We start from the raw sequence: 15,103 nt of genomic DNA on the forward strand, positions 1-15,103 counted from the left end.
ACATGTAATCGCCATCACGCTCTTGCATCACATTACCCAGCGTGCTTCTAGTGAACGACTGCATCGTCAGTAGAGATTGAAAAATTCTCATAAAAAATGTTCCAGGCGTTTTCCACGCTACCACTGCATGGTTCGACTCTCTGATCGATAAGGTTATCGTTGCACTAAAATATGGGTACCGTAAACATACTATTACCGAAGCGTTATAGGCTCGAGCGAACAACGGAGCGTGGAGTATTTTTATCTGCATCCACTGACTGCGGTCATTAGTGTGGTCATTTCGCCGTAGTTGAAGTACCCATCTTTGCAGTACCGATTAGGTGAGAGAACGGTCACATCCTTCAACGGAAGAAATTCAACAACGTGGCAAAGTTTGTGATCTGAACAGCACGGACGGTAATTTTTTGGTACCCACAGATCCGGTTGAAGTACAAAACTTAATCAGAAAGCTTAAAAATAATGTTGCATCAGGGATTGATGAAATAGGTTCTGGTGAGTTGAAATTGATATCACCATTGATACGTGATGTATTGGCCTATATTATCAACCTCAGCCTCACTGCCGGTGTATTTCCAGAACAGTTTAAGGGGCGAAAAGTCACTGCAGTACATAAAGGTGGTGATATCAATAGTTTAGCAAATTATCGACCAATATCTGTGCTTCCTACAATATCACAAATATTTGAAGGAGTAATTTACAATAGACTTGCATCCTTTCTTGATAAACATCAAATAATAACAAAGAGTCAATATGGGTTTCAAAAAAGTAAGTCAACGGAACAAGCTCTATTATATATAAAGGATAAGATAATCGATCATATGGAAAAGAAAAAATACACTCTTCGGCTCTTTCTTGATCTTCAAAAAGCATTTGACTCCATACAATTCCAACTATTAATTCAGAAATTGTCGACATATGGTGTGCGTGGAGTCGCACTTCAACTCTTCAAAAGTTACCTTGAAGATCGCTATCAATTCGTGCAAATTAATAGCACAATGTCTAAAAACATAAAGTTATACCAAGGAGTCCCCCAAGGGTCCATATTGGGGCCACTATTGTTCCTTGCTTATATAAACGATATTGTACAAATTCCTGATTCTCCTGAACTTGTTATGTATGCTGATGATACAAACGTTTTCTTTTCGTCAGAGAATTTAACATCACTTGAAGTCAGTGTAAATAAGTATTTAAGGCATCTTTCAGACTGCTTAAGGCAAAATAAGCTACGCTTAAATGCCAAAAAAAAAACAACCTATATGATATTCCGACCTGTAAACAAGCCTATAAGTAAAATACGTGTCACATTTGAAGGACATTATATTACACACGTTAGGGAACAAAAATTTCTTGGTGTGTGGTTTCAGGAGGAATTAAACTGGAATACACATGTAAATCACCTCATTACCGCATTAGCGCGAATAGTTGGTTGTTTTCACAAAACAGTACACTTAACCCCATTAAGGTTATAACTAAATATGTACTGTGCACTCTTTCATTCTAAGGTAAATTATGGGATATTAGTCTGGGGAACAACATCGCAAAGAAATTACCATAGACTTATTACTATACAGAAGAAAATATTGCGCTGTTTCGAAAAGTACAGGGGAAAATTACAATACCTGCCAACTGCTCCACTGTTCATAAAACATTCCATGCTCAGGGTTGATCAGTTTTATTATTTTAAATTGCTCCAAGTAATTCAACAAAACAAATTATATGAACAAAGCCGCATCAAAAAACCATACTACTGTTTACGAGAACAAAGGACACGAGCACCTAAAGTACGAACTAATTACGGAAAACAAAGTGCTGCGTACCAGACACATCATGTTTTGAATATCCTTGCGGATAGATTGAACTTTAAAGCTAGTAGTGCTGCATTTAAAAAAACAAGCAAAGAACTTATTAATTACCACATGCATACACTATCAACATTAACCTGTGGATTTTCATGCATCAACCAATGCTTAAATCATTCAAGAATTAGTATTCTGAGTGTTTCCATGTATAATGTAATTTCATTGTATCCCCATGCATTCTAAGTTTCAGATTTTTTGGAATTTATTTTCTGTAGCTATATATTATGGCCTGCGCGACCTTTTCCGTATGATTATTTCAAGATGTTATGTAAATTTTTCTCTTGTTTATGTGATTTGTTATGTGTACTCTTGCAAGTTGCTAATTGTTCATTTTCCTGAAACTGATGTATTGCAATCCTTTTTTTTTTTACTCTGTTGAACTCGAAGCGTGTGAGCTGCCACGAACTGCGGAGGGACAGGGACCTTTGTCAGGCTTCATTGCCTTTAGCCCCTGCCCCTGCAGTGAGCTTTGTATATTGCTTACTGTAAATAAAACAATTACTACTACTACTACTACTACTAATCGAAGCAAGCGGTTTCGATCGAACGCAGCAGCAGTTCTGATCGTTTCATTGAAGTAAATAATTTAAACAGTGCGCCTAGCTGCCTTTCGAAGCTGAACTTTACAATGAACGAAATGGACAGATCGACACAGCAGCAATAGTGCCAGACTTACACGGCAGTGAAATGTGATCTGCTAAAACGTAGTGGCACGGCCGTCCGGAATGAGCCCATTGCAGGAATTGGGGCAAGCATATGCCACGTGTATTATTCCATGCATAAGCTTTCTTCTCTGGTGGCATGAAGAAGGGCTACATAGCTGCTTCTAGTAAGATTTCTGTGCCCGCCCTTGTGAGTGAGACGCCAAGAGTGCAATAACAGTTCATCCAATCCCAAGAAACATACACCCGACCCACAACGAAGGGCGGGGAAAAGCGAGAGCCAAGGCAATCGTCGACAGCATAAAACGTAACGAAACCAAGTCCACTTCGTTGACGTGGCCAGATATTGGAATGGAGGTGGCTACACCGTCTCCATAGCGGACACCCATGGCTCGTTCGTCACCGCAGCCACGGTATTACCAACTTCACTCATGAAGCAGAAGAAATGGCCATCGCGGGGCCCTTCGAAGCTGCAAAGGAGCCTCCGTCATTTACTCGGACTCAAGAACAGACATCAGAACCTTCTTGGCGGCCCCCGTCTCTTAGAAAGAAGGTACGGTTGTCAACAAAATGTTCTTCCAAGAAAAGGGAGATTACAACCTTACGTCCGCACACATCAGCTTAAGAGAATCGTCTTGAAGCAACTATGAATTCCTCCATGGATGAGCAGACATCCCTGTGGTAGTTTTCAAGAGAGGGGGCTCGTAGAGAAAGGATATTTGAAATGGCATAATTCAAACCAAGTTACTTGAACGTTCGACATAAGATGGTGCTCCTTAAGGAGAAAAACGGCGGCACATAAGAGAAAGATGATCTATCGTCTCCTCTCCTGCAGAGAATAGGCACAGAGACGAGGATGCAAGACCAGACCTGTTACAATAAACGTTTAATAATGGTGTTCGGCAGCATAACCGGGTAAAAATTAATTAAGTTTTTCTTGTCTGAAAAGAATTTTTGTGCCAATGGTATAGGAGGTTTAGATATTCTGAAAAATTTGCTGCCGCTGGGTTCAGAAAGTCTTGAGCGAATGCATATCTTCTGAATCTAGTATTATTCAGATAAGCTGATGCAGGAAGTAATGTTAGCACAGGGTCATTGAGGGCCGCTCTCGCCAGACTGTCAGCCATTTCATTCATTTGTAATCTCCTATGACAGGGCACCCAAAGTAATCTAATTATTAATGTGGGTGGGCATTAGAAAATGAAGTGTATGTAAAAAATTAGTACCACTATTTGCTGTGAGCGGTGTACATAAAGATAAACAATCCATTGTTATGGCTACCGTCACTACTGATGAATTTAGTCTACGCAAGGCTAACATTACAGCTAGAAATTCAGCCAGATATACGGATAAGTAGTCCGCAATCCTAATTGAATGTGACCAGTCTAGAGCAGAAGTGACAATGCCAGTTTCAGATTTTTCTCCACTTGTGAGGCGTCTGTTGCAACAGATGTTTAGCTTGTCGGGTGCTCGGGTAAACGCAGGCTGACGGGAGGGTTTGGGCGAAGGTGTATGCTTGAGCGGTCTAGAGTTACCGTATATGCTACCAAAGGTAGCAGAGTTGCGCGTCTGTTTTATCACGCCGCTAGCGTCTCTATTGGCAGAACGTCATCACGTGGTAGTCAAGCAACCGTGCATTGCGGGGAAGCAGATGCTCGGGTCAATTTTTGTATTTCCCGACGCCGCCCCTGCAGCGAACTGGATTGACACAAGTCAATCCAGTCAAATTCAAAGCGAATCCGGCTGATCTTGGCGTTCACTGTTCGCGTGCGGGCTAGCTGCGAAGCAACAACACAACGTGCGCAGCGCATCTCACAGTTGGTTCATCGCAGTGTCCTCGCAGTCCCATAGGAATGATATAATGGCCGGGTGCTCTGCTCCCGACTGCACGAATCGCTCTGAAAACGGAAAAACTTTTTATGCGATCCCATTCGATCCCATGCACCACACTGCTTTCCCAGAAGTCTCATAAAAAAGCCAGCTCACACTTTCATGATAATGCACTGCGTGGGTTGTCGTTTTTGAGCATAAAAGAGGTTATACTACTAAGGAAAGATATTTCATCTACTACTTCTTATGTGAAACTGGAGGCAAGCGGAATAAACGTCGTCATTTAACATATGGTAAGGACCTAACTGTGTTTTTCATTATTACCCATAATGTAGCTATGTAAATCCTGTGAGAGAAAACTTTCACTACACTCCCACAGAAGGTTACTTTTGGAATCCCTGCAGTGAAAGGGCACATAATGAAGTGGCAAGAGGTGGGTACGTTTCTAGAGCAAATCTAATGGGTTACTAGAGTCGAAATACTAATGGTTGGTCATTGATTCACCAGTAATATTTTAGACTGCCTCCACGTTGAGAGCTTTGGCGCATAAGCAGGTATCCCTATTGCAAAACCCAGTATCCAGTGTCCAATGCAGCGCCGGATTATGGGCCCAGTGCCGTGCGCTGGGCAGGCGCGGCTCACTGGGAGGCGCTGGGTACTGGTGCGCAAAACAGTTCCAGCGCATTATATACGCGGTGCCTGATATATTTTTAGAACAGAAAGCAACAAAGAGCGGTTTGTGTACAACAAGTAAAGGAAAAACGTGAATAAATAAGCTGCTACCAGGATTCGATCGTCGGGCCTACAGATCCCAAGCAAGGTACTTTACCACTAGTCCATGCCAGGAGGTGAACATAGGCGGATAATTCCCCATTTCAAGGATCGAGAAGCAGATTTAGTTTAACAGAGACACGTCTCGCTCAGTCATGGTAGATGCGCTATCACCGAGCAACTAAACCTCACGCCCGTGCCACAAAGAAAATTTTGCTGTCCGTATTCAGTAGCATGCTAGGAAATGCCATAACATCGATTTTCACTTGCGATTGGCATTTTAACTTCGAAAAAAGTCCTAAATTAACCGCCGACCCGGGACGCTGTACGTGCTGTTACTACAGATTTGGATAGGTGTTTCTTGTTTTTCACGCGAAGGATATGCAACGTGTTCTTAGTTTAGTGATGCCTTGTAATCGACACGTCTGTCTAGTCATAAATCTTCGTCAAAGAAGCGCAGGCTAGGGCTGGGAGCCTTCGGCGACAGCACATATATACCTGTGCTTACGACGCGCCACATCGGCGCTCATCGCTATTTGTGCTGCATTGCAAACATGAAAAAATGGTTTATTTAAGAACGCCGATGCGAAAGCTGAAATATAAAGTGCTTTATCCTTGTTAGACTTCTTGATTCCTGAGCCTAGACGCGCCGAGAGCCTGCAGACGGACTCGGCGGGTACGCTAGGCCTAAGCTTCGGTGGAGACAAATCTGGGCGCCTTTTTCTTGACGATCTTATCCAGTCAGCTGTTTCGATGCGCTTTGTTTGCTATTAGGCGGAAAAGCAATGCACAAGCAATCCAAAAGCACCCACGGTCGATCGACGATACGGTAGGCATGTCGCCTGCACAAACATAGTGCGGCTTCGCAGCATATATTTGGTTGCTTGCCAGGCAAGATGGCGGACCCACGCGCAGCTCTGCTACCTTTGGTAGCATATACAGTAACTCTAGAGCGGTCTGCATGATACAGCCACCTGGGGGCGCAAAGCTCGAAGAGATAACAACAGGTAATATTGCATTAACCTAGTGTATTCTACTTTGCTACTGTTGTAAATTTTTGGCACAGGCGTGATCTTGTTGCTGCCAAAACTTTACACACGCAGCGAAGTAATATACACTTGGCTACTGCAATATTAGCTGCTTTTTTTTCGGTTTGAGCTCTGCGCCACCAGGTGGCGGCACCATTCAGACCGCTCCCGTTTACTCCTCAGCTCCAACGCCCCGTCAACCTGCGGTTACCCAAATACCGGACAAGCTAAACCTCTCTGATGGCCGTATTTATACCTAAACCCAAGAAATAATCTTGTAATAGTCCATTTAATATATTATGAGAGGAAAGTTTTCCATTATTTGCTTAGATATCATGATAATTCATTTTTACTCTCTCTCACATCACAAATTGGAGGTCCCTCCTCAGTCTTTGACTATGGGACCTCCTAGAGTTACTTCTGTAAAAAATTTCAAACGCTCAATAAACTGAAACTGAAAACTGAAACTGAAACCTCCCAAGTGCATGCATTTAAAGGGTTATTCAATATTTGTACAAAGACCACCTGTGGTGCATGAAACCGGGACAAGTTTACTCCGAAGAATAACGTAGGCTGGGAAATGATTATGTTTTCCAGTCTTCAAATATGTGAGTGGTACATATTTCAGAATGTTTGCACCATCAGCAAACGAAATCTGAACAACACTGAGGGCAACATGACTGCTTTATGTAATACGCTATTAGCCACAAATTTCGGTAATTCGCAGCAGAATCGCAGGGCTTCCCGCTCAATCAGAACAAGGGGGCGCAATTTAAAACCCGACACTAAAAAATAGCACCAGATTATAGCACCCACCATCACACCAGAATATAGCACGCATCCAAGTTCTAAAATGGGCCCCACATACATATTATATCTCACTAGTAGTGGGTCTCTCCGCATCCCCGACCGATTGCAGCGTAGCTCACATAGCATGCCAACTGCTCTCATTCCTTTTTTAACTATGTGGTCAATATGGCCAAGCCAACTGAGGGCGTAGAGTTTCTAACTATATAGTGAGAAACTCTATGACTGAGGGAGCCGTCATAGACGGCTAAGTGCTTCACCGACTTCCCTTGAAGTATATTCTCGAGACGGTAGGATAGCAATACGCTAAAGGGATCATTAAGAGGAAAAACCAATATCGGGCGCTTTCTTACGTTAAGTGTAAGGCGAATCTTGTTTAGCCAGGTTCCTATGGCGTAGAGATAGTTCTCTCTAGTCGATATTATAAGGAGTGAATATCACTGTCTGATGCACACAAAGCGATATTGTCTGGCTAGACATATCTTTGTACGTCTGGATACCGAGGAATAGAACTAATCAGAACGTTAAATAATAATGGAGAAGTGATAGCTCCTTGAGGAACACCTCGTGGTTGATTATGCATGCTTGAAGAAAACGTCCTTAGAGAGCAGTAGAAATTCCTTGCATTTAAAATTTCACATCATCTGTTTACAAGTTAATTTTGAAATTCTAGATTTCGCAACATATACAATAAAATTACGTATTCTACACTATCGTAGGCTTCTGTCGTAGGCTTTGGAGATGTCTAGTGTCACAATAGCACCTATCTGTCTTTGGCACCTTGACAATTTTATTTTACTTTCTAAGTCCACGCGAGCATGCGGGACTGAACATGATGGTCGGAATCGACTCTGGCACGGATTAAGCAAGTCTTTGTTCTCTACAAATTTAAGCATTCGGGTATATGGGATTCTTCTAATTAATTTTACCAAATTTGAAGTTAACGCGATTGGTCTACTATTATCTATTGTATATCCTTCCCTATGTTTTTCAAGAATTGCAATTATTTTAATAGTTTTCAATGCAGATGGACTTTATGAAAATCTGAGTGATCTTTAACAGATATAAGTCATCAGGAGCTTCCTAAAATAAAATTTTAATCATGGGAGAGGTTACCTCCCCTTCTCTGGGAGCTGAATCTGGCAGCCACTGCACGAGTTCAGCCAATGCTAACATGGTAATTTCTGGATCATCTGATGCCCTTCCTAAGGTAGAACAATTTGGAAAAACTTAAGAAAATCTCATTTCTATTCCGTTCGCGACTCCTTCTAGTGATTGGTTCATTTAATTACTGCGGAAGACTATAGAGTCAATATTAATTGGACGAGGAATGCTTTCCCTACTGGGGAGAAAAACTGCACAACGCGCGTTTATTTTTATTGTGAGATAGGTAGTCAAAATTCTTGCAGTCGTATTCCTCTCTGGCTTTTGAAGCTGTATGTTTAGGGACGGTTAGAAAATATTTGTAATCGCTCCAGTTTTTGGGACTCTGGTTAAGTAGCAGTTTTTTTCTAGCGGCTTTTCTCTTTCTGTAATCACGAGCCTATTCTTGATTCCACCAAGGGTAGTATGAGTTTCTGTTACTTAGGCGAATCTCAAATTCAGACTTCAGGCTTTTTGCTAGAACTTGCTAAAGCGGAACGGATAATCGTGATTTTTTGGTCAGTTCACGCATCAGACAGAGATGAAAGAGCATTTCGTAAGCATTTTCTAAAAATATTTCATTAATGAAAGCTCGTACCGGATCGCTGATAAACGTTACAGGGCATCATCATCATCATCATCATCATCAGCCTGGTTACACCCACTGCAGGGCAAACGCCTCTCCCATACTTCTCCAACTACCCCGGTCACTACTTACAGGGCGTACTACTTAAAAAAACTACTGCAAGGCGATCACTGTTTGCCGCATGCTCAACAATCCACGAAGAAGATATGGAGAGACTGGGCCACAGAATGTAAGGTTTATTGCGGAGTAATATCAACCCCGCATGAACGTAATAGATTCATAGGTCCAAGGATCCAATAGGTCTATATTCTTTACACACGTTAGCACGTTGTCCAATGACCAGTTCCACAATCTCGTGCCGCACAAATCTCTTTTTAATCCCTATCATATATGGTGACGACTGAAGTCACCTGACAGTAGGATGCCCGTTTAAAAAGAACTGCGTGTGTCCTGTACATTAAAATAAATATATGGAATTATTATGGCAAAGGGGCAACATCCAGGGCGGTTCAGTTGTATCGATAGTACTTGACTATCAGGAGTAGAAAGTTCAAGTGAAATTTTGGCCTTATGGGAAATTTGAGACGAAATAAACGTAATTAATGCGCCACCTCTAGTGGGACGGTATAGACGAAATGATCTGTAAAATTTCATTTGAAAATGTTTTGAAGAACTTAACCGTGTTTTTTGTAAAGAGATTAAATCAGGGCAAAGTTGCGTAGTTAGACAAGATAAATCTAGTGAAACAGAATATAAAGCGCGACAGTACCGCTGAATCACTTTCAGCGACCCTATCGTTCAGCAAGTGCCGCCGCCGAAACTGCCCTCTGTATAATGCTTTCTTTAGGTCTACACCGTCATTAGAAAGATGGCCACGTGAACGTCTATGACTAGTTTGTGACTCAGGTTCAACTATTTTGGTCGTTGCAGGACTTGGACAGGTAGCTTGCATCAAATGAAATAAGTGAATTGAGATGGCTTGCGATATACGTTCCCCAAGGCTCATTTCCAGCTTTTGTAAGTGCCTTTTACACAGCGACCTCTGTAGTTGCTGTCAGCGATACGCCCGAAGTAAGCGTTGTCTACAAAGAGCGCCCACATAACCAAGCGGCCTTTCTTTCACAATGCTTATCGCCTCCTTCCTAGAGCAACGCCCCCAGTCTGTTAATTATGTCTACCACCTGCAATTCTTTAGCCCTAACAGAGCAGCTAGAATAATTGGTTGGGTGATTTCCACTACAGAGGCAGCATCGGTCATCTCGGGCACTACAATCACTTTGATCGGGGTCTTTCCCACACGTACAACAACGCTGACTTGACTTGCACCATGCACTACTATGGCCGTATCACCAGCAGTTACGACACTGTAGCGTACGCGATGCCGGAGGTTCAACTCTGAACACAAGGGGCCGCACATTTATGTCTGATGGACGAGAAGTTCCTGCGAATGTTGCAATCACCGCTTCTGTTGTGACCCTCTCATTCTCTACTACTCGATTGCAGCGATAAAGGCAATTAGTTCAGTCTCAGACAATCTCTTTAACGTTTCTGATGGTAATAGATCAGCATCGACACCTCTGACCCTTAGTGTATGCTAGGTCCTCACCGGCAGTGGCACGTATGATGAACACTTAAGAAAATCCGCGACACAGGTCTCGTGTGGTGACCTGCACGCGATACCTCCGCGGCCAAACTGTCCTACTTCTATGATGGTATGGTATACAGACGTCAGACGTAGCAGCATGGAGAGATTTCTGGATAGCCTGGGGTTTGGTCACCCGTATAGAGCCTCCACTGGAAGGAACCAGCGCCACCGGGATGCTGTTCACGCCACTACGGCTAAGCAAATCCAGAGGTAATTCGTCTGTCGAAATAGATGCTGTCCAAGGGGAAAACCCCTGCCGCGGGAGTTTTTGGACGTCAACCTAGGGTGAAGCAAGGGCAAGAATAATTAGGAGATCGACCAGTAAGGCTAGAAAAGCCTAGTACCACCCAAAACCTCGCCAAGTAACAGGAGCCACAGACATGTCCGAGGATCGTCTCTTTCTTTTCTTTTTTTTTGTCCAAGCGTTCGTGGTGCGTACCCGCCTTGGGGGACGAGCCATGAATCTTTTCTTTAACAAAACGCGCAAGCCAGAGGCAATTGCCCAATTAGAAAACACCAATTTGAAAATAAGAAATCTGGTGTGCGGAAGAAACTCAAAAGAAACACAATAAACACGGACCAGGTTATTAAATCTGACAAGGTAATTGATTAGACTCAGTAAGAACAATAAGAGGCCAGGGTAAGCGCTTCTTCCTCCTTTCGACAGCGCTTTTCTAGCATTCCCTTTAGCTACTTCCTGCCACGCGATTCTTGGCCTATCCCCCTTACTGGGTGCGAGCCATGGCAGAGGTTCATCATCATCATCATCATCATCATCATCGTCTTCTTCTTCTTCGTGCGTCCGCCTTGCGACGTTAACGCTCTGAGTGTTTTCATGTTCGTCGTTATCCGCATTTTAATTCTCGCTTTCTTCATTGACCTTACCATTTATTCTGGTTTCATTCCGCTGCCCGTGTTGTTTGCGCAGTTTGCTCAGTTCATTACCGAACATGACCGTCCCGGCCCTGCGCCACCGGAGGCCACGGACGCGTTACTCGAGCGTGAAGATGCAGCGAAGAAGCAGAAGAAGCTCGAGGCCCGCTCTAGCGCGTGGGCCCGCACCTCGTTCCAGGAGCTCGACCCTTCGGTGGTTCAGATCTCTCCGCGTCGGCACCTCAGAAATATCGCCAAGGTGAGCCCGCCTGCGGCCTTCCTCTTCCTTGGGCGACGTATTCGCGATAAATGCCGCAGAGGTCGATCCTGCAGCTGGGAAGAAGCTAATAATAATAATATTTGGGGTTTTACGTGCCAAAACCACTTTCTGATTATGAGGCACGCCGTAGTGGAGGACTCCGGAAATTTTGACCACCTGGGGTTCTTTAACGTGCACCTAAATCTAAGCACACGGGTGTTTTCGCATTTCGCCCCCATCGAAATGCGGCCGCCGTGGCCGGGATTCGATCCCGCGACCTCGTGCTCAGCAGCCCAACACCATAGCCACTGAGCAACCACGGCGGGTTGGGAAGAAGCTGTGTTCATAATCTTTTCCTCAGTTATCTTCCCGCTCAGTCTTTGCTGGGGAAGAACTTGGAGAGAAGCCTCTAGATACAGCACGTTTGGTGAAAGAGACATTAAATAACCTCTCCGTTGGTTAACCAAATCTCTTGTGATTGGTAATGAGAGAAAGAAGAAAAAAATATTTTTTCCTAATTACTTTGGTACTTGTCTGGCTGAGCATACGAGCGGACACTAATGACTGTAAACTGGTTCAAACGTCTTATTTGTGATGAGGTAAGCTATTACTGTATTAAGCCAAGCCCAAATTAAGCTACGGTGTTCAAAGCGACTCTGAATTCTCGGCGCCGATGCGTCACCGTGACGTCATGGCATTCAGTTTATTCTGCTCATACGCGGGCGGTTCTTTTAGCGCACGAGAAGCTTCATAATTTGCAAAGCTTAGCTTTAATAACCTAAAACGAATTCCTATTTGCCGACTAACAAACAACTGAAGCCGTGTAAGCGCTTGTAAAAAACATATTACACTGTGGTGAGCAAACACGCGAACCTGCAGGGCGACGCCAGCGTCCGGTCTTTCACTACTCGCAACCGAGCTTTTTGGACAGGTTTTACTTGTATTCGCGCCTTTTCCGCCGCTAAAATGATTCAAACTTTAACGTGGGACTTTTTCTGGCTTATTGACACTGCTTTCGCTTTTGTGTTAATGCAAAAATCCAAGATTAGAAACACAGTTAGTGTTTAACAAGTTAGTGTTTAACATTGCAGTGCATCTATGCGTAGGTCGGCCGAATTAGGCGGACGCTCACTCATGCTCACTCCGCAATACTCCACGCTCTGCATACTCGCTCAGTCACGCGCAGTCGCACTCGTCGGTGGGCGCACGTTCCTACCATGCCCACTCGTATACTCACCAACTCGCGTTCATAGTCCCATGCATTCACACACACAGGCCTCCCACTTACTGTTGTACTCGCGTAGGTTTCCACTCACAGGTACTCATTCGCGCACGCGCTCACTTCCACTCGCACTATCCGGCGGACAGCCCCGTTCATTCTCGAAGCTTCACTTCAAATCACCGGCCGCTGAGTTTGGTCCGTACTCTCGTTAACTGGTACACACGTATTTTCATATACTCGCGTCTATTCAAACTCACCGGCGCTCTCTTGTTCATACTCACGCCAACACGCACACCATTCGCCGTTCATGAATGCTTGCTCGTGCCTGTGAATCAGTACGCAGCACGTATGAGTCAGTATACTCGGGAGCATGCCGAATTATGCCGTTTAGACCACCGCGGAACCATTCCATCCCGGAGCAAGAGCCGCCATCGTAAGCTGGAACACATATGCAATGGGAATTTCAGCTCATTTCGGCGAATAATATTGTTGTGCGCAATACGGCGAACGCGGCCGAGACACTAGTGTTCGCTACCCTCTTGAGCTATATGCTGAAGCTATTTCCTTTTGCGATGAAAGTAATCATGAAACAGTATATTATCAATAACAAAATATCAGTAGTGAACTTGCACGTAGATTGGGGGCACTAATATCACGGCTCGAAAGCGCCCAGACAGGCGGTACATGTTCGTCCTAGTTGATGGCCTCTTAGGCGTACGTTTTTGCATAGGTGTTAGAAATGTATGTATTATTAATGCTGCCCAAACAGCCGTGCCAATCATGCCGTCTGCTTGCTGACAGAGACAGCAGCAAGTAAGCGTCGTTTACGAGGGCAGCAACCGCACAAGTATTGCCACATCCCGAAGCCTGCGCATCGTTTGCTGACTTCACTTCGTTTCTTTTACAGATGGGTGACCAATCTGAGATGTCGATGTCGGTCCAGAGCGCCTGGTAAAGTATTCGTTGACCCTACTATTCCTTCAGCATAGTGGGGGTGTAGCTCTTTGAAATGTGCCACAGGGGCCACAGATCTTTTAACACTTGGAACAACAGGTGGCAGGTGTATTGCCACTAGTTGCGCATCCTTTAGGCCTTGCATGCTCTCCCGAACGTGGGAGAACGTCCCAACAGGTGACGTCGCTGTCGTCAACAACGCGGCAAGACAGTTACAGCACGAGCTACGTCCTCTTTATACGTCATTTGGTTATCTACATGTCGGGGCTATGTCAGTGCAGCATTGCGGTAATCGGCGCGTGCGATGAAACGATAGGGCCTGATAAACTGAGGCCAAACCGTTAGGAGGCTCGAACGGCAATAAACTGATGTAAAGGGTGAAACTAAGCATCACCGAAGATAATGAAAAATCAAAATTTGTAGAAAATTGTGGCATATCTGGTGAATTCCTCAAAAATCCTTTTCTTTACCTGAAAAGTGGCGTTATCGCACCGCGTGATCTCATTACGTGGGTGGCAAGTGGGATTATTTGATGCTACGCGGCGATAGTTTACGTCATTAGTAGACAAATATTCTCAATCAAGTTTTCTTAGGGGACTTAATCAATCTCATTAGAATTGAACTGAGCGCTGGCTCCCACCGCAGATGAGACATACGAAGTATTAGCGGGTATGCAAACCCTTACTAGGCATACACCAAGAACAGCCAGCCGAGAGGTAGCCAATCTGTACCTTCAAGTATTCCCATGTGCGCTGAAAGACCTAATGGAACTTTGCCAATTACGTGCTTTAGTCTGTTTCACTAGAAAATTCGGAAATAATTTATTAGTGTGGTACTGGCCCTACGGATTATGTTCATCGCACCAGCTGGACGCATCTAGTGCCTTCCGTGTGAGATTTCTTCGGAAATCTGAGCCTACAAATATGACCGCCGTTGATACTTATATTCTGAAGTCATTGAAGGTTTATAGCCACACAAGTACACGCGCTCCTGCTTCGCTATTTCCTAGAAACTTAGTCGCATCACAATCTTAACGCATGGGCTCTATTATGCTCACAACTATGTGCGTGTGCCATGGTACTTATGATTGAAATTTCCACTCGCATGCCCGTGCCGCTTTGTTTCAAACTGCCGCTGCACTTATCGGCTAGAAATCGTACTTAAGAGAAAGCTATACGTGAGCACCACTTCGATGCCCTTACTTAAACACACATGAATCGTCGTAATGCTCTAATCCAAATCAGCGATCAGAAGAAAACCTGCCAATTAGAAAATAGGCTATTATTGCGCCGACTGTATCCGGTAGGTGCCTCAGATTTCTTTATGTATAAATATTGTCCAAAATTGACAGCTTGGATCTATAACTTGGCACACAAAATATATGCATCTGTTAATAGATCAGAAGCAGAAAAACTGTATAGGAGCTTACATGTTGCGGGACATTGGTAGAATGCTTTCGAGGTC

At 44.1% G+C, this 15,103-nt stretch overlaps 1 protein-coding gene across 1 annotated transcript in view; it reads left to right on the forward strand.

Annotated features, from left to right (window-relative positions):
* Positions 1 to 11,166: 11,166 nt before the first annotated feature.
* The window catches only part of LOC142574707 (uncharacterized), a 182,176-nt gene continuing 178,239 nt past the window's right edge, over positions 11,167 to 15,103 (forward strand). The window contains exons 1-2 of the mRNA XM_075683735.1: positions 11,167 to 11,463; positions 13,593 to 13,636. Coding sequence (XP_075539850.1) covers positions 11,167 to 11,463; positions 13,593 to 13,636 — 341 coding nt within the window. The remainder of the gene's footprint in view (positions 11,464 to 13,592; positions 13,637 to 15,103) is intronic.

The sequence above is a fragment of the Dermacentor variabilis genome, chromosome 3, assembly GCF_050947875.1.
Source record: "Dermacentor variabilis isolate Ectoservices chromosome 3, ASM5094787v1, whole genome shotgun sequence".
NCBI lineage: Eukaryota > Metazoa > Arthropoda > Arachnida > Ixodida > Ixodidae > Dermacentor > Dermacentor variabilis.